Source organism: Acartia tonsa, chromosome 14, assembly GCF_053477335.1.
Source record: "Acartia tonsa isolate MP-2025a chromosome 14, ASM5347733v1, whole genome shotgun sequence".
Taxonomy (NCBI): domain Eukaryota; kingdom Metazoa; phylum Arthropoda; class Copepoda; order Calanoida; family Acartiidae; genus Acartia; species Acartia tonsa.
Genome location: NC_137273.1, coordinates 19,152,889 through 19,178,802, shown reverse-complemented (window position 1 = coordinate 19,178,802; position 25,914 = coordinate 19,152,889). Strand labels below are relative to the sequence as shown.

The window sequence follows — 25,914 nt, the reverse complement described above, 5'->3', positions numbered from 1 at the left end:
GGGTGGGTATCGTTATTTCACTTCATTACATGTAAATGATAATCTGGTCATAGATCAAAGTAATTATAAATACATAAATTTAGACACGTCATCTGATAAAATTAATAAACAACTTATAGAAAATACATTGGCCGGATAGATTTCAAATAAAATAAAAATGTACTTTATGCGATTTAATGCCATACAATGTTGTATCAGTAAGTCATTTTAAAAAGAAAAATTCCAAGGGTAACTCTCTATAGTTCTGCTGGTTTCAAAGTAAAACCCCTACCTCCCCCTCATCTTTAACTACATAAGTTTTAATCCTACTTAAAATTATCAAATAAATGCCGAGGAACAAAGTGCAATTCTGACTTGTTTCACATAGCCATATGCCTTAGCTTTCGTAAGGCCTTACGAAGCAAAAATTATTTTTATTATTAATGTTTATAAAATTAAAATTTAGATATATCATTTTCATTTTATTTTACATGAATTAAAAAGCAAAGCTTATTTCTACTCAAGGCGAAACTGTTTGTCCGTATGAATAGTTCTAGTCGTAAATCTATGCAGGTTGAAACTATCCAATCGATATCAAATTTTGTACACGAATTCCTTTAATGAGTGTAAACTTTAAAGGAGGTCAAAAATTTCAAAGGGCTTCGATCGCGATGCCACAAAAACAAAAAATGCCTAAAATTGAACAGAGAATAATAATTTCAGGTTAGATTTTCAAAAATCCAAAGTTGATTTTCTTGTGGAGAGTCCTTTTAAAGCGTTGCAACTCTATAGTCATAGTTTGAAAGTCAGTATGTCCATATAGCATTTTTGTAGAGTAAATTTATTTAAGCATAGATATTATGGATACTGTCTTTCTTGTCAATTTTTGAGAAACCTACATGTCCAAAGTTGTTTATTGTGTACAATACAAATTGTATAAAAATATGGCCTTAATTGCCATTTAACCTAATATGAGGACAGAATTAATAAGTTAATCAAAATCTCTCGCCCCAGGCTGATTTGACCTTAATCTGTTTGTGTTTATCTTCATATAAGTTATTATACTTGTTTACAATATCAAATTGTTATTAACCCTTATTTCAAGGTGTTAGCTTTGTAAAACAATTATTAACAATATGAACAATTTATCTTAATACTAGCGGCTAGGCCCCTAGGGTAACGTAAAATGTTTCCATGTTAAGTTTATTTGTTTACCAAAAAAAATTCGCTATTTATAATGTTTTGATATTTAGCAATTTCTTTTGAGAGGGTGGTGATTTACCTCCCCAAAATAGCTATAAACCTTCCCAGGACCTATGAAAAGTTACACTGTAAAGGATAACCACATAGCGCAATACTTCGGTACAAAGAGACAGACAAAGATCCTTTTAATTTGTTAAAAAGATAACTAAATATCTCTAGCTTAATTAAACGAAAACAGAATCAACCTAAGTTCAAGAAGTTATAGTGAAGTTGAAAAAAGAATATAGGATTTAAAATAACAAAGCTAAAAATGTTCTAAATAAGAATAGATGATTTACAAGCTCTAAAAAATTTAGCAGTATAAAAATTAACAGTTAGAAAACAAATCATATCTAAAGTTAGAGTTAAATGTTAGAAAGTAAGGAGGATGATTACTCCCCCCCCCCCGTCCAGGAAAAAAGAGAGGATTTATATGCCTCGCAGAAAAAAGAAAAAAAGGCCTGAGTGTGTGTGAGATAATTATACGAAAAATACCATAAAACCATGACCTAAATAGCTGCAAACCAACCCAACACACACCTACACACACACACACAACACTCTAACAAGTGGAAGGGAGAAAACAAGCAAAAAAATATTCAACAAAAATCTTCTTTAATAAAAATTCACAATTCCACCCCCCCCCCCCCCCCCTGCTCTGCTATTGGACCATAAAATATTTATCAACCAATGAAATTGCGTACAAGAGAATCTGAAGCAAATAAGCAAAAGGCATGGTTTCTATCTCCCAATGAAGAGAGATTGGTATATTTATGCCTATACACATATGAAAGCCAAAATCAACCCCCCCCCCTTTCCTTCTTTCAGGTGAACATATGTGTGTGTGTGTGTGTGCATGACATGAAACCGGCCTATCCAACTTCAAGGGAAAGTCTCCCATGTCCAACTTTTATCAATTTTTATTGAGAAGTACACAATCGTTCAGGAATTTTCAGGTATAAGACAATAAAGGATAAATTAATTAACATCCTAAATAATAAACAAAGTTACTCTTTCTAAAGACTAAAATCATTAATTGCAAAGTTAAGAATCAACTAATAAAGTTATATGCCCAGTTCACAAATAACTTTTAAAGATCGACCGATTTTTTTTCTGTAGGTCAACCTAAACAAGTACAACCCACTAACAGGGGCGTCCAAGCTTTTTATTTTGGGGGGGGGGAAATTTTTTTAAGGGGGGGGGTAATTCGGTTTTGGGTGGGGTAAAATGGCGCGCGAAGCGCTTCGCAAATTTTTTTTACCCCCCCAAAATTTTTTTTGACAGGGGTAAAATTTGTTTACCCCCCCCCAAAATTTACCCCCAGGGTAAAATTTTTGGGGGGGGTAATCGCCCCATTCCCCCCCCCCTTGGACGCCTATGCCCACTAATACCTTTATAAAATCGGTCTACATAAAGCTTCTATAGGTCGACCTTTGTCTTTTGTGAACTGGGCTATAATTGAAGAACCCAAACTTTGTGAGCCAACGAATAAGATAAAGAGGTTATTGAAATATATTTCTCGTATTCATTCGAATCCGGTGGATAGGAACTGGTTCTCATCCATACGAAAAAACTATGTCTAGCATCGTATTATATCCAGCTTTCTACGAATATAAAAATGTACAATCATAAGATTAAAACTAGTTTTTTTAGCCCGTGCCTTCGGCCCCTCGGGGCTAAAAAACTGTTTTTTATCTTATAATTGTACATTCTATACCCGCGGAAAGCTGTTTATGATACGATGCGAGAAATAACTATTACTAGTTTTGCACCTTTTCTGATAATGTCTATTTATGTCTAACCCCTAAAGTACATATCTATGTTTTATACTAGTACAAGAATGACAACAATCAGAAAGACGCAGAGTGTCCCTTTCAAAAAAAAGAAGGGAAAGTATTGGAGGGGCAGGGGGGTGGGGTGATTCAAGTATGTGTGAATGTTTTTAAAACATATCCATAGGTATTTGAATGTGTGTAGGGGGGGGGAAAGGGTAAACTATATCTTTAGGTATGTGAGTATAAGTGTATGGGGGGGGGGGGGGGTTAAAGGCAGAGAAAACATAACAGTTTCTCCTGAAGGCATACAGAACATCTAAGAAATAAAGAAATAATAAAATTAGTTCAAAACATGCAAAACATATTTTTAAGATAGTACAGATTAGGTAGATATGAGTAAAATATCATAACAGAACAAATCAAAGATAAATCAACTACATTTAGTTAATTTTAATTTGTTAATTATGATTAAATTCGCATTGACTTTCTAACACTTTGAAAGACGCACAACCAACACTTCATGTAAAAAAGCTTTAAAGCTATTCCATTTTCATCTGTAATTCTTTGTAAGATGATTTTTTTTGCAATATGGTTTTATCAAATCTAGCTAAAAATGTTATTCCAAACATGGTGCACTTGTTGAAAATTTTACAGATATAAAAATCGTTTAAATATTTGGTTCTTCCTAAATCCCTGAGTTTAAGCAAAAGCATAGTGGAAGAAAAAAGAACTCATGTGTGTGTGTGTGCTGTAAATTTAGGGGGTACCGTTAAGTCAAAAATTTCTCCAGGGTAGGTGCTAGTGCATGGCTCAATAGGATGGAACATTATTTTTTAAAGAAGCAAAGCTACTCTATAATTCAGTTCAACCGTCTGTCCGTTTTCTTATCTTCTACTTATGGATGTTGTCATCCTCATTCGTCTATATTTAAGAGAAATATCAATATCCTTTTAAATACAAAAAAAAATTTTAAGAGCCATTGATATTTTTGGCAAAATTTTATTTTCAGTGACACTTCCTTTAGGCTTATCCAACCTAGCTAACTGTTTTTGCAACTTATTATGTAACACTTTTTGATAAATCCTTCGGAGATTGCTTTTTTTTAGTTGTTTCAAAAAATTACCTTAAATTCGAATATTAAAACTAAAAACTGACCATTTTAGGTATAATTTTGAACATATGAATCCTATAAAGCAGCTATACAATTTTGTCTTCAATGCACAAAATACCAAGAAAATTGTCCTGTCTACTGAAAAAGCAAAAGAACTCTACTGCTTGTTTGTAAGATGGAACTAATATTCATAAAACAAATTATAAAAGCTTTAGCTATCATAGCTACTCCGTATCTTTTAGTATGTCCATCTAGTGTTGACCAAAACCCTTCCTTTTTTATTGACAAATTTAAAAGTTATAGCTAATCATTACTGGAATCAACAATCCTTATAATATTAAGTATCAAGTTTGTATTAGGGAAGAATTATAAATGTCTTTGGGTAATTTTAGGTAGTTTTTTTTATCATAACACACTCTCCTCTCTGTGTTGTGATCAAAAAGAGATGTAAGGGATTTAGAAAAAAGGCATAAAAAGACTAAATATTTTCTCATTAAAACTTGGCTGGTTATTTTTCATCTCAAATATATTATTGTCAAACATAACAATGGTTTTTAATTTAGAATAAACGTCTCTGTCCAAGCTTGTTTGCAGGTTTCTAACATATAAGCTTATTTACTAAGTATATTTGCGATAACTTTTATTTAATAGATTCTTCCAATTTTTAACATTTACAAAAGGGCCTGCTTTATTGCTTCAAGATCCATGACAGATCTATATAGGAAATAAATGTCTATAAACGAGCTCAAATTTTCCAATGAAAAATCGTTTAAAACTCATAGTGCTCCCATAATCCATAATAAACTCTCATTGCCCAGAACGATAAGACCCATTATTTACTTTATTAAAAATAAATTCATTTTTTTCATTTCATGTTGCTATTTACATTATATTGATGTATTTAATTTATAATCATAAAAAAAAAATAAAAATTTATAATATAGTAAATTTAAGAAAACTCTGTTTTAAAAGAATTCTATTGTGGCGACACTTCCTGTGTGTTCAAATATTGAAACTAAAATTTTAATCATATTAACCCTTTGATGATGGTAAACTGAAAAAAAAAATATAATTGAAGAAATCTTAAAATCATTTAAATTATTAAATATCTACTACTTTCTTTTAGATAGTAATGGCGGGGGCGGAAAATTGATCTATTGAGAAATAGATAAATAGATATATACTTATAGAACACTAGCCAATAGCGAGAGAGTTATATCGAGCCAACTCTAGTGTATGTATATAAGTGTGTGTGTAAAATAAAGGGAGAGTATTGTTTGGTGTTTGAAAGATTTCTACTGATAAACTTCAAGATAATTCCGAAGTGGTATTTAATCAGAAAAGACTAGATATACATTTCTATCTTTATTGAAATGACCGCCCTTCGTACAAGAGTAAGACTCTAGGGGGCTAGGTGTCGCTTTCGGGTACTAGACCTTTCTCCACGCACCTTGGAACATACGTACAATACTTATGATTGCGGTGTAAAGCGTCCAATCACCCATCAGACAACCAACTCTCTGAGATGCACGACCTTTGTCTGAGAAGTCCCAACTGTGCATGGTAGCGAGTTGCGCCTGTTTTGGGCCAAGGCATTCCCCCCACTCTAACTATTTACGTCGCGCATCTGACATAGTAGCAGTGGGAACCATTTTTAACGTCTTTAGTTATGACGCGGTGTCGGACCGAGATTCGAACCTATCACCTTCCCGACGACGAGCGAATGCGCTACGTGTTGAGCCACGGTCGCGGGTAGGTACACTTCTTAACAAAAATGCTGTTCATTTATTCCTATTGGTTAAAATGAGGAATTGATCATCTAATTTAATATATTTATTATAAAAGATTTTCAAGATTCGAAAATATTGTACAATTGAACATTGATTATTTAAACTATTTGGTTAAGTAAATTGTTTTTTTTTAAGATTTTTTTGTAATACAATCATTATATATATATTCCATGATATCAAATCTTACTAAAAATCTATTGCTTTTGGAGACTTTAGCTTTTAAAATTTCATCGTTAAGAAGGATTTATTCCAAGATAATTTACAAATATAAAGTCTAGGTATGTATAGGTAAAATAAGGCAGCTGTTTGTCTGACTGTGGGTTGGACAGATCATTCAATTATTTCCAGGCAAATTTAAAGCTATTTAAAGGTAAAGTTAGATCAAACCCCATAAAAAAAACCTTAAAACATCAAACAAAAATTTTTTTTTATAAAAAAAATATAACAAGTTTTCATTTTAAATTCCATCTTTTTATCGCCTAGTAACATTTTTGGATGGCAGTTTAGAGGTTTTAAAAGCCCTAGGACATTTGGCCTTACACTAAAGCATATCCTAAACCCTTTTTTGACAGCCAAATATAAAAGAAGCAAAAATTCCTAAAAATCCTTTTTGGAAAGACCAGTATCTATTTCATCAAGATTAAGAATGCAATGAAAGGATTTTAAAAGCAAAGTTGCATAGCTTAAAAAGTCCTCAACCTGTTTATCATTGGAAAAGCTTTAAAAGTCCTAGTTCATTTAAAATGTTTTCTCTCAAAAAACCCAACCTGTGTTTTAAAAATCATTTTTAAACAATTCAAGAAAGTGATGAAAATCTTTCTAGATTTTGTATTTATTACACATAACTTTTTTTCAATTTCTTATATATATTATTGGACTGAAAATAACAGAATAGTTATTTCTCGCATCGTATTATAAACAGCTTTCCGTGGATATAGAATGTACAATTATAAGATTAAAACCAGTTTTTTTAACCCCGAGGTGCTGAAGGCACGGGCTAAAAAACTGGATTAAATCTTATGTTGTACATTTTTATATTCGTAGAAGGCTGGATATAATACGATGCTAGACATAGTTTTTTCGTATGGATGAGAACCGGTTCCTATCCACCGGATTCGAATGAATACGAGAAAAAACTTTCCAATAACTTATATATATTAGTTTTAAGAATTAAAAGTTTACTTTAATTTAAAAATATCCTTCTAATACAAATAGCTTAAACCAAAATACGGAAGTGAACACTGACAGGAGAAATCATTGAGCAGCTACGCTCCTATGATAAAAAGCAAGAGAAGTTATCTTTAAATTCCTTTAAAATTCATTCATATGCGAAAAGAAATAAGGAAGAGAGTAGGAGAGGGGGAAATAAGGTGTTTAGGGGGGGGGGGGGACATATAAATAGGGAGGAACACTTGTTACCCTCTTACAATATTCTTTTACGGTTATTCTCATAAAGTTGTTATTTTTTTGCTATTTTACTAGAGAACTGCTTAAATTTAAAAAGAAAAAGATTTAAAAAATAATAGAATTTCATGAAATAAAACCATAATAGTTTATTTTAGGTCATGTAGTAAAACATTTTTGGACGCAAATCAAAATGATGATATAAAAAAATCTTTTCCAACACTATCAGATTAGGAACGTAATTCTTTTTCTGACAACATTCCTTTATTGCGGTCCAGAATTGATTTTTAATCAGCGTAGAATTATCAGATTAAATGCCTTAGTGAAAACAAAGTATTTTGCTGATTTAACAAATTATTATTTTAGTATTATTGAAAAATATCTATATTTTCATGCCTTCTTATTTTCAACACCCCACTAAAACCATTTCCCCTTCCTTATTACTACAACCACCCTTCCCCCATACCCCCGTGGGCCACTTCCCTAAAGCACTATATACTTACTCGCTTTCTCTTTGGTGGCTGAGGTGCGCGCGCGCCTCGACAATCTCAATACGCGCACGCACACACACACGAATTATAAAAAATCTACCAAACAGTCACCTGTCTTTTATACCATTTTATTTTCAATTGTTTTACTAACATTTAAATACCTGCTAATATGAAATGAAGAAAATGGATAAAATTGGTACTAAAATAAATAATTATACCTATAAGTCCTCTCCCTTCCTATTAATTTTAAAGGCACATTTTAACTTAAGTTTCAACAAGTTTAATTGAAATCAATTATCCTGTTATATATTTTAGAATTTCTATTTGTCTGAAGCTTAAGATTTTCAATAAATACTGAACTATTTGCGATGTTCTTTTTAAGAAAGCTTAACATAGCTCCCGGAATTGTTTTCAAACTATTTATTTTCTATTTCAGCATTAAGATGGTTTTAGGCTTTATTTCTGCCTCCACCTTATCACTATGAATGCAGAGCTCTTAGATGCTAGGGGTGCAGCTTCTGGTAAAATCATAATTTAACTAAGACTTAATTAGAACTTTACTACAATGCTTGAAAGGTTAACAATTAAACTTCAATAAATTAGGCCCCTTAAAAAGGGGCCTCTTCCAAGAAGCCTAATTCTAGACTAGGTTGGCAACTTCTCTCATTCTTCTAGCAGTATATGTGATGGTTTCTCCTAGACGGACATACAAACACTTAACAGACCCGCACACACACTCTCACATACACATGCATACACACACACACACACACACACACACACACACACACTATAACCATATAAGCTTTCTCCCAGTTTTCTAACTGTATAACATATCTCTCCTGTCATACTCGAGTTGTGTTCAGACAAAATTGGACAAAAATATGAAAAGCTGAATAATTTACACCAGTTGAAAGGTAAATTGCCATAAAAAATAAGTCTCAAGGAAAAGTAAAAAAAAAGACTTTTGTTACATATACAGAAAACTTAAAAATGTCTGTAAACTAAAATAAACATGATCATTAAATGACTGTAAGAAATTGATGCAAACAGTATTTACTGGATTTTGTTACTTTTTGTAATTTAAAGAAGTAACTGTAAATGTTTGCAGATACTGTAACTTATAACAATAGTGCATGTTGTTTCATAAAATAAAAAGCCAACTAAAAACATTGTTGCGATTTTTGAGAAACACCCCCCACACGAACACACACATATACTCCAACACACACTCCCAAGTCAGGAGAAAATGTATTTTGTGGTTCCAGAGTTCATCGCCCCCTGTGTCCCATACCATGTACAACCTACACAACCTCATCACATTCAGTTGGACTCACAACACCAAACAGTCAACACGTCAACCCCGGGTTTCAGGATCCCGGAAGAGTTCCTCCGCACTTCCTGGAGTTTTTTCTTAAATTTCTGTCACTTGGTGTTTTTTTTGTGTGTTCCAACAAGGAAATAAAATAGAAATCAAGACATTAAAAAGTAAACATGATATTAAATACCTGTTAACTATAACAACATATTAGCAGCTTACCAGTTCTCGTCCAATAAGATAAGGTGATAATACAGTGATCCAAAAGCCAAAGTTACAACAAGATCGAAACCTAGCAAAGTTTTAAAAACTAAAGACCCCACCGACTTGGGTATTTCTGCGGGGCATCCAGCCGTGTTTTATGCCAGGCAATGCCCCTTGAAATCCCAATTCCAGACAGGGGAATATCTTCGACTTCACACACACAAATGTCAACTATTTTCTTCAACAAGTCAAACCCAAAGAAAACTTAGACTTAAAAAAAATTAATAATTTTGAATTCAAGGATTTATGAAAAATTAGGTAGTTTTATAAAGGATAGAGATATCAACTCTTAAAGATCAATTTTATATTAATAGTTTCAAAGAAACTTGGTTTTTTAACTACAGAAGAACATTAGGTACATCAAAAAAGGTATATTAGATAAAAGCTTTAAAGAAAGAAATACTTTTTGATTAAGACACTTACGAGTTTCTCCTTTTTCTATTTTACTCATCACCCATTGTATTAAGAGCTCTCTATAATAAAAATTAAAACAAATCCATTCCAAGACATTGATATTAATAATATAATCTAAATCTAGCCTACGATCTATGCGATCTTGTACCAAGATCATTTGCTACTAATAATTTTTTCAGATCGCTAGCCCTATCCTTGGGAAATGGAGAAAATCGACAGGAAAATAACATGATAATTAAGTTGAATTTCATTTTATATGGTTCAGCAGTTTTACTGTAAATTATAGAGAATGTTGCAAGTAATTTTAAAAGGGTAACATTGGGAATTTTTTAGGGTTAAGTATCATACTAGACAAGTGTAGAAAGAAAGATAATTGGACTTAAATTTGATATTAAAAAATAAAGTTGAACTTTTACCCCTTTTATCTAATCCTAGCCATTATATTGTCAAAATTTTTCTCCTAGCTATTTAAATACATATCCTAAAAATTTGTTGAAATAAAGGGTGGTTTTTTTAAGGCGATCAGCAACAGAAGAGTTACAGGCAGAATTCATACTGTGACACTAACAATTTGGAGGCCACGAGAAACCAACTTTTAAAGTACCTTTGAGGCGAAAAAAGGGGATTATTTCGAGAAAAAATCTCTTTTTTAGTTGAAGTCACACGAAATACGATACCTTTCTATTATACTGTTGAAGTTGTTTTTCAGGATTATTGGATTTAAATCAGAGAGGTTTTTAAATTTATGACTAAAAAACTGTATAAGGGAGGAAAATTTAAAAAGAATAGGTAGGTAAAAAAGTAAAGATTGATTAAGATTTTAAGAAGATTTACTATATTTGACTTTATATAATAGATAAGCAAAAAAGAGAGCATAAGGAAAGGGGAGAAAAATAGAAAGTGATAAGGAGACAAATCTAAAGATAGAAAGAGAAAGGATTGGCCGATAAAGAAGAGATAAAAAGGAGAGATTTGATGACATATAAAAAGGGGGGGGGAGTATCGAATAACTCTTTTTTTTATCTGCAAACAGGTTTTAGAAATCTTGTGACCTACTTATCAATGCATAACTGTACCAAGGACATAGATAAAAATATTAAAATATACAATTTTTTAAATAAATAGGTATTTTGTTTATTTTTATTAACTTAAATAAATTAATTAACTAGGTAATTAATTGTGATTTAAATCTGTTTGCTATTCTTTTTCAGGAAGCGTATCAGTGTCTCAAATGAAAAGTGCAAATAATAGAAATCATTGACATGAAAGATTGCTTTAAAAAGCAAACATATTTTTTCTTAGTTTATAAAAATTTGTAAATTATTTTTGTAGGTATTTTTTTAATAAATATTTGTTTAATTGTTTATTTTTCTAAAATTAATAAGAATAAAAGAAAAACTTATGTTGTTGGAAATTTTGGAAGATTTTAATATAAATATTCGAGGATTTTTCACAAAAAGTTTAACGATGAATAATCAATGCAAAGCATCTCTATACGTCTTATCTATCCTAACTCGTATTGACTAACCTTATAAGGACTGTAGACAACAAATGGTCGGGCAGGTTTGATGTACTTTGCCAGAAACTTGATCAGGTTTCCAGGATGCTGCTTGCATATTATCACTGAAAAAATTCATCCGTTAAATAGTTGCAAATAAAAGGAGTTGCAAGTTTTGTATAGTTCCCAGGAAGGTTTTACGCTACTTTTGGGTGAGATGTCAATGATACAAGGTAAAAAAAAGCAACCCTCGACTCTAGCTCCTTTAAAATGACAAAGATACTCTATAACTCACTTTTTATGTCTGTCCGTTTGTCTTACAAGGAAATATGATTTACTCGGTTGCTAATTTTTTGTGTGGAGATTCTGCTCACCAATGAGCAATAAGCCTCTACTTGGTTCGTTGGTCAGTCTGTGATGCTCAAGGGGATTGCTAATTGAATGTATCTCCGGCTGGGAAAGTGGCATTTGAAAGGGAAAGGATATATTTTGTACAAAAAGGATTACAACATCCATAAAAGCGAAGCTCTAAAATCATAAGGTTGGACAAAGAACATTAAAGAATTGCTAAGCTTTCTCAACCATACCTAATTATAGCAGGAATCAACAGCAAATTTTGAAATCGATAGGACAATTCTAACATGCCTAATTAATTATAAAGGCTATACGTTATGGACGAACCGACCCTGATTAGTTAAAAGCTTCGCATTTAAAAAGAATTTTTATGGGACATTAAAAATCCTTTTGTTAGCCCGTTTAGATATATTTGTAAATAGACGGTGTTTTAAGTTTATTTACAAGCTATTATAAAAACAAACAAGCAATAAAACTTTAAATATTTGAATAGGCTGAAAATAAAATGATAAAACTGTAATTAGAATGACAAAAGACTTCTAAACAACACAGATTTTTTAGATAAGAGTTTATCTCTGAAGGTTTCGTAATTTTATTTGTAAAATTAATATCCTGTTATGTTTGTATATCTTTATCTAAGAAATAATAGCAAAATGTAAGCTGCTTTCACTGGAAGCGGCTAGCGAGCACATAAGCCCTCCCCCTATTTTAAAAGTGAATAAAAAAAGATTTTCAACGAAACAAAATATAAAAGTAAATCTAAGTTGAGACTATTTTTTTGAAGCATGTTGCGACATATGATTGTCTGTCTGTTTATTGAAGATCCTCTTTTATGGATATTGTCATCCTTGTTTAAGCTAAAATAAGCAAAGAATATAAATTGCTTACCTAAACCATCTAAAGATTCAGACTTGATTGAGTTAAATGCTTCCACGGATTTCTCTCTAAAAATGTTAATGGATTTATTATTTTAAATTGGTGGATTTTTTCAAATATCTTTTTCTCTGGGTAAGTTTTACCTACACATGAACAATTTTAAATATTTTTATATGTTTTATTTTATCAAATAATATAGGAAGGAAGGACATACTGGTACCCAACAGGGAGTAAGAGAGGGGACAATGGATCGAATATTCAATTTTTAGGAGTCTCAGACTTTGGGTACTGGCTTAAAGGGAATGTGCAAGAATTAAGCAGTTTCTGACTGAGTTTGGGTACTTGCGCATGAAATGCCGCTACTCGTTGTGTATGTTTTGAATATTGCAGACGGGGAGAAGGGATAAGGGAAGTGGGGGCAAGGGAAATAACTACTCGTTGTGTTAGTTTAGAAAGTAGCAGACGGGGAGAAGGGAGGTGGGGGCAAGGGGCAAGGGAAATAAACAGAATAAAAAGGGGCAGTCATATTCTTGCTAGCAGCTGGCCGGGTCCAATAATCTTGTAATATAAAAATCACACCATAAAACCTCAATATATTTCATCAAAAACAAGTTGTGATTTCACTTTACATGACGCTATGGAAATCTATTATTCAATTAACAATCCCTTTATAATTTCCTACAAATTTATTGGATTAAACTGGATTTCATGCCCTTTCTTTGATAACTCTTATATTGAATTAAGTGCCCATTGTCCCCTCCCTTACTCCCTGGGTACCCAATGTTTTATAAAAAAAAAAAAAAAAGGGAGAGGTCATTTTCTAGTAAATTCCGTAAAGGTGTGTGTTATAAGGCCTAAAAATAGTAGTAGAACGCTAAGGTGCTCTAGATATATGTATTCCCTATTGAATAAAACAATAGGGAAAAAAATTTTTTTTTTTTGATTACCATACCTGGAAATTCTTTAAAAAATACGAAATTTCTATCAAACGCTTTGATTTGCTCAAAGTGACATAAATTAACCCTAAAAACGAACCTAACCTTAATTTTCTCAGAAATCATTTGATCAATAGAGTTGATTTCTTGAACTTAAGCTTTAATGAGTATGAACATCTCATGGTTTCGAAGTCAACCCTCTACCCCCACCCCCTAGCCCTCCGGGGCTAAAAAACCCTGGAAATGAACCTAACCCTAATTATCTCAGAAACCATTTGATCTATAGAGATGATTTCTTAAATTTAAGTTTTTAAGCTTATAAACTTACTTATAGTTTCGAAGTTACCCTCCTGCCACCAACCCCTAGCCCTCTGAAGCTCAAAAAAAAACTTGGAAATGAACCTAACCTTAATTATCTCAGAAACCATTTGATCTATAGAGATAATTTCTTAAACTTAAGTTTTTATGCTTATAAACTTACTAATAGTTTTGAAGTTACCCTCCTGCCGCCAACCCCTAGCCCTCTGGGGCTCAAAAAAAACCTAGAAATGAACCTAACCTTAATTATCTCAGAAACCATTTGATCTATAGAGATGATATCTTAAACTTAAGTTTTTATGCTTATAAACTTACTTATAGTTTTGAAGTTACCCTGGAAATGAACCTAACCTTAATTATCTCATAAACCATTTGTTCTATAGAGATGATTTCTTAAACTTCAGCTTTTATGAGTATGAACATCTCATGGTTTTGAAGTCAACCCCCTATCCCCACCCCCTAGCCCTTCGGGGCTCAAAAAAACCCTGGAAATGAACCTAACCTTAATTTTCTCAGAAACCATTTGATCAATTGAGATGATTTCTTAAACTTAATTTTTAAGCCTAATACCTTACTTATAGTTTTGAAGTTACCCTCCTGCTGCCAAACCCTAGCCCTCCGGGGCTCAAATTAACCCTAAAAATTAACCTAACCTTAATTTTCTCAGAAACCATTTGATCAATTGAGATGATTTCTTAAACTTAATTTTTAAGCCTATTGCCTTACTTATAGTTTAGAAGTTACCCTCCTGCCACCAACCCCTAGCCCTCCGGGGCTCAAAAAACCCCTAAAAATGTACCTAACCTTAATTTTCTCAGAAACCATTTGATCAATAGAGTTAATTTTTAAACTTAAGTTTTTATATTTATTAACTTACTTATAGTTTCGAAGTTACCCTTCTATGGCCAACCCCTAGCCCTCTGGGGCTCAAATTAACCCTGGAAATGAACCTAACCTTAATTTTCTCAGAATCCATTTGATCAATAGAGATGATTTCTTAAACTTAAGCTATTATGCTTGTAAAGTAACGTTAAGTTTAGAAGTCACCCTACTGCCATCAACACCTAGCCCTCCGGGGCTCAAATTAACCAAAAAAATAAACCTAACCTTAATTTTCTCAGAAACCATTTGATCAATAGATGTGATTTCTTAAACTTAGGCTTTTATGGTTATAAACTAACTTCTAGTTTTGAATTCACCTCCCTGCTACAAACCCCTAGCCCTCTGGGGCTCAAATTAACCCTGGAAATGAACCTAACTTTAATTTTCTCAGAAACCATTTGATCAATAGATGATTTCATAAACTTAAGATTTTATGCTTATAAACTAACTTAAACTTTATAAGTCACCCCCCTGCCGCCAACCCCTAGCCCTCCAGGGTTCAAAATAAACCCTAAACATGAACCTAACCTTAATTTTCTCAGAAACCATTTGATCATTGGAGATGATTTCTTAAACTTAAACTTTTATGCTTATAAAATAACTTTTAGTTTAAGAGTCAGCCACCTGCCGCCAATATCTATCCCTCCGGGATCAAAAAAACTCTAAAAATGAACCTAACCTAAATTTTCACAGATACCATTTGATCAATAGAAATGATATCTTAAACTTTCATCTGAACATTTAATAATGTGGTTACAGAGGTTAAGAAACTTTCAAACTAAAAGTTATTTTATAATCATATAAGCTTTAGACCAAAATAATCTGCACTATTGATCAAATGGCTTCTGTGAAAATCAAGTTTAGGTTAATTTTTTAGGGTTTTTTCGAGCCCTGGGGGGCTAGGGGGGTGACTTCTAAACCATAAAAGTCCTAGAAATCTGCTTTATTGATCAAATGGTTTCTGAGAAAATTAAGGTTAGGTTCATTTTTAGGGTTTTTTGAGCTCAGATGGCTAGGGGTTGGCGGCAGGGTGCTGACTTTTAACCTTGAAGCTATTTTATAAGCATAACAGCCTAAGTTTAAGAAATCATCTCTATTGATCAAATGGTTTCTGAGAAAATTAAGGTTAGGTTCATTTTTAGGGTTTATTTTGAACCCTGGAGTGCAAGGGGTTGGCGGAAGGGGGGTAAATTCTAAACTAGAAGTTAGTTTATAACCATAGAAGCTTAAATTAAAGGAATCATCTCTATTGATCAAATGGTTTCTGAGAAAATAAAGGTTAGGTTCAATTTTAGGGTTAATTTGAGCCCCGAAGGGCTAGGTGTTGGCGGCAGTAGGGTGACTCCTAAACTTAACGTTACTTTTAAGTTTAAACTAGAAGGTTTAAGATTATTAAGGTTAGATTCATTTTTAGGGTTAATTTAAGCCCCGGAGGGCTATGGGTTAGGGGCAGGAGGGGTGACTTCTAATCTAAAAGATAGATTATAAGCATGAAAGCTTAAGTCTAAGAAATCATCTCTATTGGTCAAATAGTTTTTGAGAAAATTAAGGTTAGGTTCATTTTAGGGAGTTTTGAGCCCCGGAGGGCTAGGGGTTAGTGGCAGGGGGCTGAATCTTAAACTAGAAGTTAGTTTATAAGCATAAAAGCTTAAACTTAAGAAAGGATTTCTATTGATCAAATGGTTTCTGAGAAAATTAAGGTTAGGATAATTTTTAGGGTTAATTTGAGCCCCAGAGGGCTAGGGGTTGGCGGCAGTAGGATGACTCCTAAACTTAACGTTACTTTTAAGTTTAAACTAGAAGTTAGTTTATAAGCATAAAAGCCTAAGTTTAAGAAATCATCTCTATTGATCAAATGGATTCTGAGAAAATTAAGGTTAGGTTCATTTTAAGGGTTAATTTGAGCCCCGGAGGGCTAGGGTTTGGCCATAGAAGGGTAACTTCAAAACTATAAGTAAGTTAATAAGCATAAAAACTTAAGATTGAAAATTAACTCTATTGATCAAATGGTTTCTGAGAAAATTAAGGTTAGGTACATTTTTAGGGTTTTTTTGAGCACTGGAGGGCTAGGGGTTGGTGGCAGGGGGATGAATTCTAAACTAGAAATCAGTTTATAACCATAAAAGCTTAAGTTCAAGAAATCATCTCTATTGATCAAATGGTTTCTGAGAAAATTAAGGTTAGGTTAATTTTTAGGGTTAATTTGAGCCCCGGAGGGCTGGGGTTTGGCAGCAGGAGGGTAACTTCAAAACTATAAGTAAGTTAATAGGCATAAAAACTTAAGTTTAAGAAATCATCTCAATTGATCAAATGGTTTCTGAGAAAATTAAGGTTAGGTTCATTTCCAGGGTTTTTTTGAGCCCCGGAGGGCTAGGGGGTGGGGATAGGGGGTTGACTTCAAAACCATGAGATGTTCATACTCATAAAAGCTGAAGTTTAAGAAATCATCTCTATAGAACAAATGGTTTATGAGATAATTAAGGTTAGGTTCATTTCCAGGGTAACTTCAAAACTATAAGTAAGTTTATAAGCATAAAAACTTAAGTTTAAGAAATCATCTCTATAGATCAAATGGTTTCTGAGATAATTAAGGTTAGGTTCATTTCCAGGGTTTTTTTGAGCCCCAGAGGGCTAGGGGTTGGCGGCAGGAGGGTAACTTCAAAACTATTAGTAAGTTTATAAGCATAAAAACTTAAGTTTAAGAAATTATCTCTATAGATCAAATGGTTTCTGAGATAATTAAGGTTAGGTTCATTTCCAGGTTTTTTTTGAGCCCCAGAGGGCTAGGGGTTGGTGGCAGGAGGGTAACTTCGAAACTATAAGTAAGTTTATAAGCTTAAAAACTTAAATTTAAGAAATCATCTCTATAGATCAAATGGTTTCTGAGATAATTAGGGGTAGGTTCATTTCCAGGGTTTTTTAGCCCCGGAGGGCTAGGGGGTGGGGGTAGAGGGTTGACTTCGAAACCATGAGATGTTCATACTCATTAAAGCTTAAGTTCAAGAAATCAACTCTATTGATCAAATGATTTCTGAGAAAATTAAGGTTAGGTTCGTTTTTAGGGTTAATTTATGTCACTTTGAGCAAATCAAAGCGTTTGATAGAAATTTCGTATTTTTTAAAGAATTTCCAGGTATGGTAATCAAAAAAAAAATTTTTTTTTTCCCTATTGTTCTATTCAATAGGGAATACATATATCTAGAGCACCTTAGCGTTCTACTACTATTTTTAGGCCTTATAACACACACCTTTACGGAATTTACTAGAAAATGACCTCTCCCTTTATTCGTTGGGTTTAAAAGCTTTAGAATTTTATTAAATCTTTGATTATTTTGTTTTAAGTAGAGGCATAAAAACTTTTCACTAATAATTTTTATGTACAGAAGTGGTAATTTTGTTTATCATAACTAGGGATGTAATTGTACAACAATTATCGTCCATTGTCTTATCCCTTAAGATCCCCCTGCATAATCCCTGAATGTGATTAGACAACACTGCCTGTATACTTATAGCCCTATTTTTCCCCGCATTTTTAGTAAATTCAATTTTTAAAAGCGAAGCTTTTCTATAATTAAGGTCGGTCCGTCCGTACGTCCGTAACGGATAGCTTTTTTCGTTAATTTAGGCATGTTAGAATTGTCATATTGATTTCAAACTTTGCATTGTGATTCCTGTAGTAGTTAGGTACGATTTAGAAAGAGTAGCAACTCTATAATCATTACCAGAATGTCCGTACGTCCATTTTAAACGTTTTTTTTTCATTTTTAACAACAAATTTTTATGTGATCTAATAATCCGATTGATCTGATTTTTGGTATACTGATTCCTGGAACAACAAAGTACAATATTATAAGCGAAGCAACTCTATAATCAAGTCCTTAAAAATGTAAGTATGTCCATAAACATTATCCTGTATAAAGCAGTTTTTTAACAAATTTACTTACAATTTTGCTTCGACTCTTATACCTTTATATTCTGATTATTCAGTTCTGACAATATACAATTGTTAATGTCCGTTTGTCCTACCGTTTCAGTGCTTCGCTTATATGGATGTTGTCATCAATTTAATAAAAAAATAATCACCTTAGATTCATTCTGACAGGTTTATTCTCTTCAGAGTTATCCTGGGCTTCACTTCCATTCTTGGTTCCATTTGCTTCTGTATCTGTTGACTCCTCAATATCTACTTTAGCTTTTTTAGGTGCTGGTTCTTCCTAAGAATAACAAGGATAACAACATCCATAGGTAGCGAAGCACAAAAAAAATCTTGGAGACATAACATACAAAGAAAGTTATGGAGCAGTTAATCTGTGCAGTGGTAATAAAAAAATAGGTTAGAGATATGATAAAAAATATTAGATGTATAACCAGTTAACTACCTGGATCCCCCCTGTTAATGACCGTCTTCGTCTGCTAGCAAATTGTTTTCTGCTCTTTTGTAGCGACTTGGCTGTGTTATGAGAAGGGGACATACAATTATTTAGCCCCATCCCCTCTAGAGTTTTATTCTAATTGATATATAATGGAAAACCATAAGAGCTATCCGTTACAAACCTACTGAGCCGCCTTATTATAGAAAAGCTTTGCTTCTAAAATCAGAAAAAAAACATGAACAAAGGCACATTGAATTGACTTTCAAAACTTACTGTTTTGTTGTGATGTTCCAAGATATCTCTTCCCTGTTCCAGAGATCTTAAATGCTGGATATTCAGATTCTTCAGTAAGGTACTCTGCAATACAAAGTTTCAAAAGAATGAAAAAAGGCGTAAAAAGAAAATAAAACCTTCTTGAATATAAAAGCAAAAGGTTTTTTATAAGATTTTATATAGGTAAGGAGGAAAAACTTCAAAAATAGTGGATTTGAGCGGTTGGCCTTTCCAGAATTAAAATTAATTTTACTGATTTAAAGTTTTCCATCAGAGTGCCTAGTCGAGCACAGAAACCCTTCCAAAATTTTAAAATGAATGCAAAATTTTGGGAGGGGGTTAGTTTATAGTTCTTGCGCTTTACTAGAAGTAAGGTTAGGATAGTTTATATCAGGTAAGGGTATGGTAGACAAAATGACAGCCCAGATCAAAAATTTAATATTTAAGAAAACATTTCTTTTTTATAGTATAAAAAAATAATTAATATTCTGATAAGCATTCTTTTAATTCCTTTTGTAGGCCCATTGAATTAAGGCAGGCGGTCTGAGGTTGACCAGTTTGATACACATGTATCAATTCTCCATTATCTAAATACAAACAAGGATGACAACATCCATAAGTAGCGCAACATAAAAAAATATGTTGACTTATGTTATGACGCAGATATTCAGTGATCATAAAGAAGAGAGGGAATAGAAGATATCACGACTATATTGAAACTAACCAAACCTTAACTAAACATACAAATATGTCTTTAAAAGCATGACTGTCAGACCAACGAACAAAATAAATTGTATACTAAATGCTCTTTGGTACAGGGAATCTACGCAAAAAATAACATATCTGTCTTATATACAGCCGAGATATTTGAGTCTCCCAGGTCAAACTTAAATTAAAGAGTAGCTTCGCTATTTATATCATGATTTCTCTATCATTTATGAATGTACCGACAAAATTCAATGACAGTACCGAATTTCTATCGACACACTGGGCAGAAATCCAGCTACTCCTCAGATAGATAAATAGATGTTAGATGTATAGTTTGTACCTCCTAATCTTTCTAATAATCCAGCAACCACAATTCCTTGAGCTCCTGTTTCGTATACCATATACCTTCCTCCACTAGAAATAAATTTAAAAAATAGAAAGAAAACTTTATGAAGCCACAACTTAACCCATCGCACCAAATTCACAACAAATGTAGCACGTCTAGATCAAAAATCCATCAATTGAACTTAAAGGATTACAGTGAACAAAAAATCTGACCAAACGTTTGGTAGGTAAGAGTGTACATTTAAAAAGGGACGTTTATTTTTATCATTCTATACCTATAAGAGCGACAACTTTTTATATTTTTTACCTCATAAAATATTTTTGACTGATTTTTTATAAAACGGCTTGATTTATTGCTTCAAGATCCATGACAAATCTACAGAGTTTCGGATCCGGATCCTTGGACTCAACAAAAATGCGGGAAAAATGGAAAAATCTATCTAAATTTATATAAAATCTCAGATATTCTCTTGATGAGAGCCAATCTTTAAGGTTTAGGTTCAGACTTGAAAATTAAAAGTATTTTTGACTTTAAATTAAAGAAAATTTTTTTTTGAAAAATTTTGTGATTTTATTTTTATTGTCAAGGATGGCGGGGGAGGAAAATTGATTTATTGAGAAATAGATAAATAGATATGTACTTATAGAAAACTAGCCAATAGCGAGATAGTTATATCGAGCCACCTCTTGTTTTTCTATATCTATAGGAAATAATTCCGTTATAACCAGTTAAATTTTCAAGAATAAAGCTTGCTCATAAATTCTGATGGCCAAAAATTTTTCCTTGCTATTATAGGAATGAATCATAATGGAGGATTGGATCATTGACAGCACATTAAAAGATTAATTCTATGTTTTTTCGTGAAAAATAGTTTTTCATGCTAATATTCTGTATGACTTAGAGCCGGAGATTTGAAGGCAAATTGGAAATACTGTCCCATCATCTTTTTACTTAATGTTATGGTTCGAGACCTGGAAAATTTTGCGCACAATAGCATTATACCTGTGAATGTTAACCATATTGAGAATTTGGGACAGGGAATCAATCCTTAGGTTCATAATTTTCATTGGATCCATACTGTACAAGATATCCATCAATAACCTTAATAAAATTGTTGATGAAATTATAGCAAACAAGGACAATATTACCCATAAATAGCACAGCAAGAACGGTACCAATAAAAGCAGATGAAATGAAAAAAGGGTATTTGAAATGTGTATGTTACAAGATAAAAACAACATTTTATTGTTAATTTAGTTATTTAAGTCTTGCAGGGATAATAAACGTAGGGATAGGACCATGCTGGATTAAAGCCTCCTGCAAGAGCTGAAATTTTTATTTCTTCATAATATTAATAACAAACCGTGGCTAACCTCTAACAAATATAAACCTAACCTAAATGAAACACAAACAAAAATCAGAGTTCCCATTCCCTTTTCAAAAAAAGAAAAGGCACTTTGACGGACACCGCCATTTACCTTATAGTTGGCCTTCTTATAATAATGAAGTGGTGATACTTCTTTGCTTTCTTTTTCAAAAATTTTGCTTGTGAAAATTTTGTTTTACTCTGGATATTAAAATAAAATAACTTTTTGTTCAAAAATTGAGATTTGAATTATTTTAAGTTCTAATCCTTCCTTCAGTGGATAAAACTGTATGTATAGTCCTAGTAAATCTTACAGGCGGCGTTAAGTAGATATGCGTTTAAAATTTAGAACAAGCAGGCATGTTTTCAATAGATTCAACATCTGCCATTGTCCTAAAGTTACAAAGGGGGGGGGGGGGGGGGGGCAAAGTGACACTTTTTGAAACCAAAACTAAAAGTCAAAGGAACTCAACTAAAAAAGAGTTACAGGTCTGACATTTTTGCATGGCAGTTGCTTTATAGGGGTACAATATGGAACTGTGAAGAAACGGCGTCGGAACCGCCGAAAACCGCCGAGAAAAGGCAAAAACAATTTCGGCGGGAAACGCCGGTTTTCGGCGGTTGCGCCGCCGTTTCTTCACAGTTCCATATTTTACCCCTATAAAGCGCAACTGCCATGCAAAATCTCAGACATGTAACTCTTTTTTTAGTTGAGTTCCTTTGTTGACTTTTAGTTTTGGTTTCAAAAAGTGTCACTTCCCCCCCCCCCCCTTTAAAAATAAATGACGCCATTTTTATATAGTTATTTTTTTTTTCCTGAAATGTTTCACTGTTTTCAATAAGTTTTTCCATGATAACTTTACCAGAAACCCCAGAGTCTCTCATTTCTAGTCAATTATTACAAGCATTGAGAAAATGTAATATGTCCAATAAGTTCTTGTAAACGACTTTAACAAGTTTTTTTTTTAAATAAGTCTAGGGAAGCTTTTCAGACTAGTTGGCAAAAAAATCACCCATTTAAATTTTTCTTTAAAACAAAAGATAATTTTAGGATTGGTTCCCTCGTAATCTTATGGGTCAAAGCCCAAAATGGTACCCCCCCCCTCCCAAAAAAAAGGCTAGGTGCGCAGAATCTAATCAAATACTAACTCACATTTCAACAACAAAAAAGCAGTAGGTAGAAATATTAACAAGAAAATTTAAAAAAAAAGACAGTACTGTTATAAGATAGTATACCTAGTGAAAATCCTCTAAAGAAAAATTCTATGTCACGTTAAAAGACCAATACTAAAACAAACACACAGACAAACAGGTGAAACTAGTAGAGTAGCTTTGCTAGTTACAAATATACAATATAAATTCTTGTATTTTTCCTTCCACTTGTTCTCTGGATAATTTCTGTGATCCCTCTGTGTCTCCAAGATCTCTGTTATCCTGTCCACCTTCACCTGGAGCCATGCGCTATATTTTACATTTTTGTCCTTGTTATTGGAAATCTGGATACCCTTTTAAAGATGGGATACATCATCAGTTCTTATTTTAGTGTATCCAGGGATCTAAAAGGATAAGACAATGTCCGATAAATTGGTGTACAATGTGCAGTACATCCCCAATGATAATCCAAAAAATTTCCCCCTCTGTTGATTACGATTAGTGGTTGAAACGTTTGGACACTCAACCTATTGAAATAACCAATTAAAATTCAATATAAGAACCAAAATTTGTTAGGCCAAAGAATAAGAGAACGTTAATATTACTAGGGTTGGCAATCCGGAATCCGGAATCCGGGATCCGGAATCCGCCCAATTTTTGGGCCAATTTTGGAATCCGAATCCGGATCCGAAATCCGTTTTTTATCAGCGGATTCCGGATTCTTAATTGGTATGCTAAAATTAGCGTCTTGAGTTTTTTCTTTCAACTATCGTTTTTTTAAGGCAAAGATTATCATCATTACATATAAAATTTTTCAAAATCTGGTTCGATTCTCGGAAGTGAATTATAGAGAACACCAAGAATATTAATTTTTAGGACATATGTAGCACTTAATTTTTTTTTAAAAAGCCTTTAAAAATACTGCTAGAATCCGAAATCCGAATCCGGAATCCGTCAAAAATAAGAATCCGGAATCCACAAGGAATCCGCCACTTTTTTTGACGGATTCTTTTAAGAATCCGGAATCCGAATCCGGCCCAAAAATTCGACGGATTGCCATCACTAAATATTACTTTGGGGAATAAATGGTATAATAATCATCTTATTACGGCACGGCATCCCCAAAATTTTTATTTCCATTTTATCCCTCCCCCCCCCCCCCCAAAAAAAAAAGCTTGGACGTCCTTGTCTGGGTGTATTTCAATCAAATCTAGATAAAGAAAACCTCCCCGACAGCAAGCAGGCACGCTATCATTTACACTCGCTAATACCGCGGGTTAACTGAGCTATAGCATGGTAATGTGTTGCGCCTTATGTGGCATATTGAATGTAGAATATATTCCTGTGAGAAAGAGTTCTTCAAAGTCTACAACTTCATTTGCCTTTATTAAAGTTTATTTCACTAATGGTAGGTAAACAAATTATTTTATTAAACTATGGGAAAAATTTTTGTTTAAGAATCATTTTAAACTGGTTAGAAATTGTTATAATTGCGTCAATATTTACTGTTTTTCTTCCTCATTTGACTTGTGATTTAATAGTTATTAAATAGGAAAAATCTAAATTTAAATTTTGACTAAATATAAAATATACCTATCCATAATACAAAGTAGAACGATGTCTGTCCGTCTGTCCGTCCGTCTGTCTGTCTGAGGGCTAGGGGCGAAGCTGCAAGTGTATTATAATTTACTACTAGCAGCTGTGCTTTTTGTATCTAAGGGATCTGTATTGAAAAAGGGGACTAACAAGAAAATAGCCTAAATGCACCCTAAAACTAGGACTAAAATTGAGCTTTCCCTCTAAACTGAAGTCTTTTTAATGTCTTTTTCAGTACTGTTTTGGTGAGACAAAGTTTCAAAATTTGTTATTGCTGATCAAAAGTAAACAAAATCTGCCTTGACTAGATCAAAAACTTTCTTCTTTGTCTTGCTACCAACCATCTCGAATGCAGTTCCATACTTGTGCCCCACCAAACCTTTATAATAAGAAAAAGTTTATTGGTGGATTTTATTAACGCAGCTTTTCTTCATCTAGGGTGTTTGTTCATCAAGATACAAATGTCTGTGGACGCTGTTCAGATTTTTTTTGTTTAAATCCTACATTGTTTTTATCAAAATTCTGCATGCTTCTATTGGCTTCAAACATCTATTTTTTATTGTTCACTTAATCTTATTTATTGGCTATTGAACACTCTCCCTGCAACCCCCCCCCCCCCCCATAGCCTTGACCTAACCTAACCAAAAAATAAGCACAGATGACGTTTACATTCTTATAAACGTTCGTTTGAGGTTCCGTTGCAATATGCAGGAAACCGCATATTTTTCTTGCTTACCTTCCATGCTTACAACATCTCTGCCCAGCTGTAAAGTTCTTTTGGAATTGAGGACATGAGTTCTCATGTAGTTGAACTTTTGCAGCACAACTGTTTCTCCCTCTGGTAGTTTAATTAATAGCTTTGGAAAACAACAAAGGGAACAAGTATTCAAAAAATTACCAGGGATTTTAATGGACGTCCAAGCTTTTTTTAGGGGAGTAAAATGAGGGTGTTCAGTTTAAAGGTTTGGGGGTGGTAATCTAATGTATTTTTTAAAATTTTAAGGGGGGTAATATGAGGGGTTTCAACGTTTGAGAGGGGAAACATCCACCCCCCCCCCCTGGGACGTCTATGTTTTAAGCAAGGGAATGTTTGAATGGATATATACTAAGAACCTAAAATAACCTTACCTAATCTGACCTAAAGCAATAAACAAAAAAAACAAAAAACGAGGGTTATCAGTGCTTAACAAGGTACTTTGTGTGAAAGCGCCTGATTTCATTGTAAAGCTAGAAATCCCTTTTATAATATCAACATCATCTGTCCCATTATCTAATTCCATTTTTGTCCCATTTTCATTTTTAATTTCTGTCATTTTTTTCTGAAAGAATGTTTTACATAAAAAGTTTTTTTTTTATGCTCAAATTACTTACAGATTTTTAAAAGAACTATATAAATTACACGATAAAGTTTTCATACAGTAATTCAAATCTGGGGTTCTTTTTTTGACC

At 33.0% G+C, this 25,914-nt stretch overlaps 1 protein-coding gene across 1 annotated transcript in view; it reads right to left on the bottom strand.

The window, feature by feature from the left end:
- Trmt6 (tRNA methyltransferase 6 non-catalytic subunit) overlaps positions 1 to 25,780 on the bottom strand; it is a 29,162-nt gene extending 3,382 nt beyond the window's left edge. The window contains exons 1-14 of the mRNA XM_080147571.1: positions 25,705 to 25,780; positions 25,202 to 25,305; positions 24,765 to 24,844; positions 24,215 to 24,251; positions 23,093 to 23,168; positions 22,537 to 22,606; positions 21,830 to 21,921; positions 21,354 to 21,452; positions 20,346 to 20,419; positions 19,810 to 19,884; positions 19,298 to 19,383; positions 18,735 to 18,865; positions 12,529 to 12,584; positions 11,317 to 11,411 (exon numbers count right to left, since the gene is read on the bottom strand). Coding sequence (XP_080003697.1) covers positions 11,317 to 11,411; positions 12,529 to 12,584; positions 18,735 to 18,865; positions 19,298 to 19,383; positions 19,810 to 19,884; positions 20,346 to 20,419; positions 21,354 to 21,452; positions 21,830 to 21,921; positions 22,537 to 22,606; positions 23,093 to 23,168; positions 24,215 to 24,251; positions 24,765 to 24,844; positions 25,202 to 25,305; positions 25,705 to 25,778 — 1,149 coding nt within the window. The 5' untranslated portion in view covers positions 25,779 to 25,780. The remainder of the gene's footprint in view (positions 1 to 11,316; positions 11,412 to 12,528; positions 12,585 to 18,734; positions 18,866 to 19,297; positions 19,384 to 19,809; positions 19,885 to 20,345; positions 20,420 to 21,353; positions 21,453 to 21,829; positions 21,922 to 22,536; positions 22,607 to 23,092; positions 23,169 to 24,214; positions 24,252 to 24,764; positions 24,845 to 25,201; positions 25,306 to 25,704) is intronic.
- Between the last annotated feature and the right edge of the window lie 134 nt (positions 25,781 to 25,914).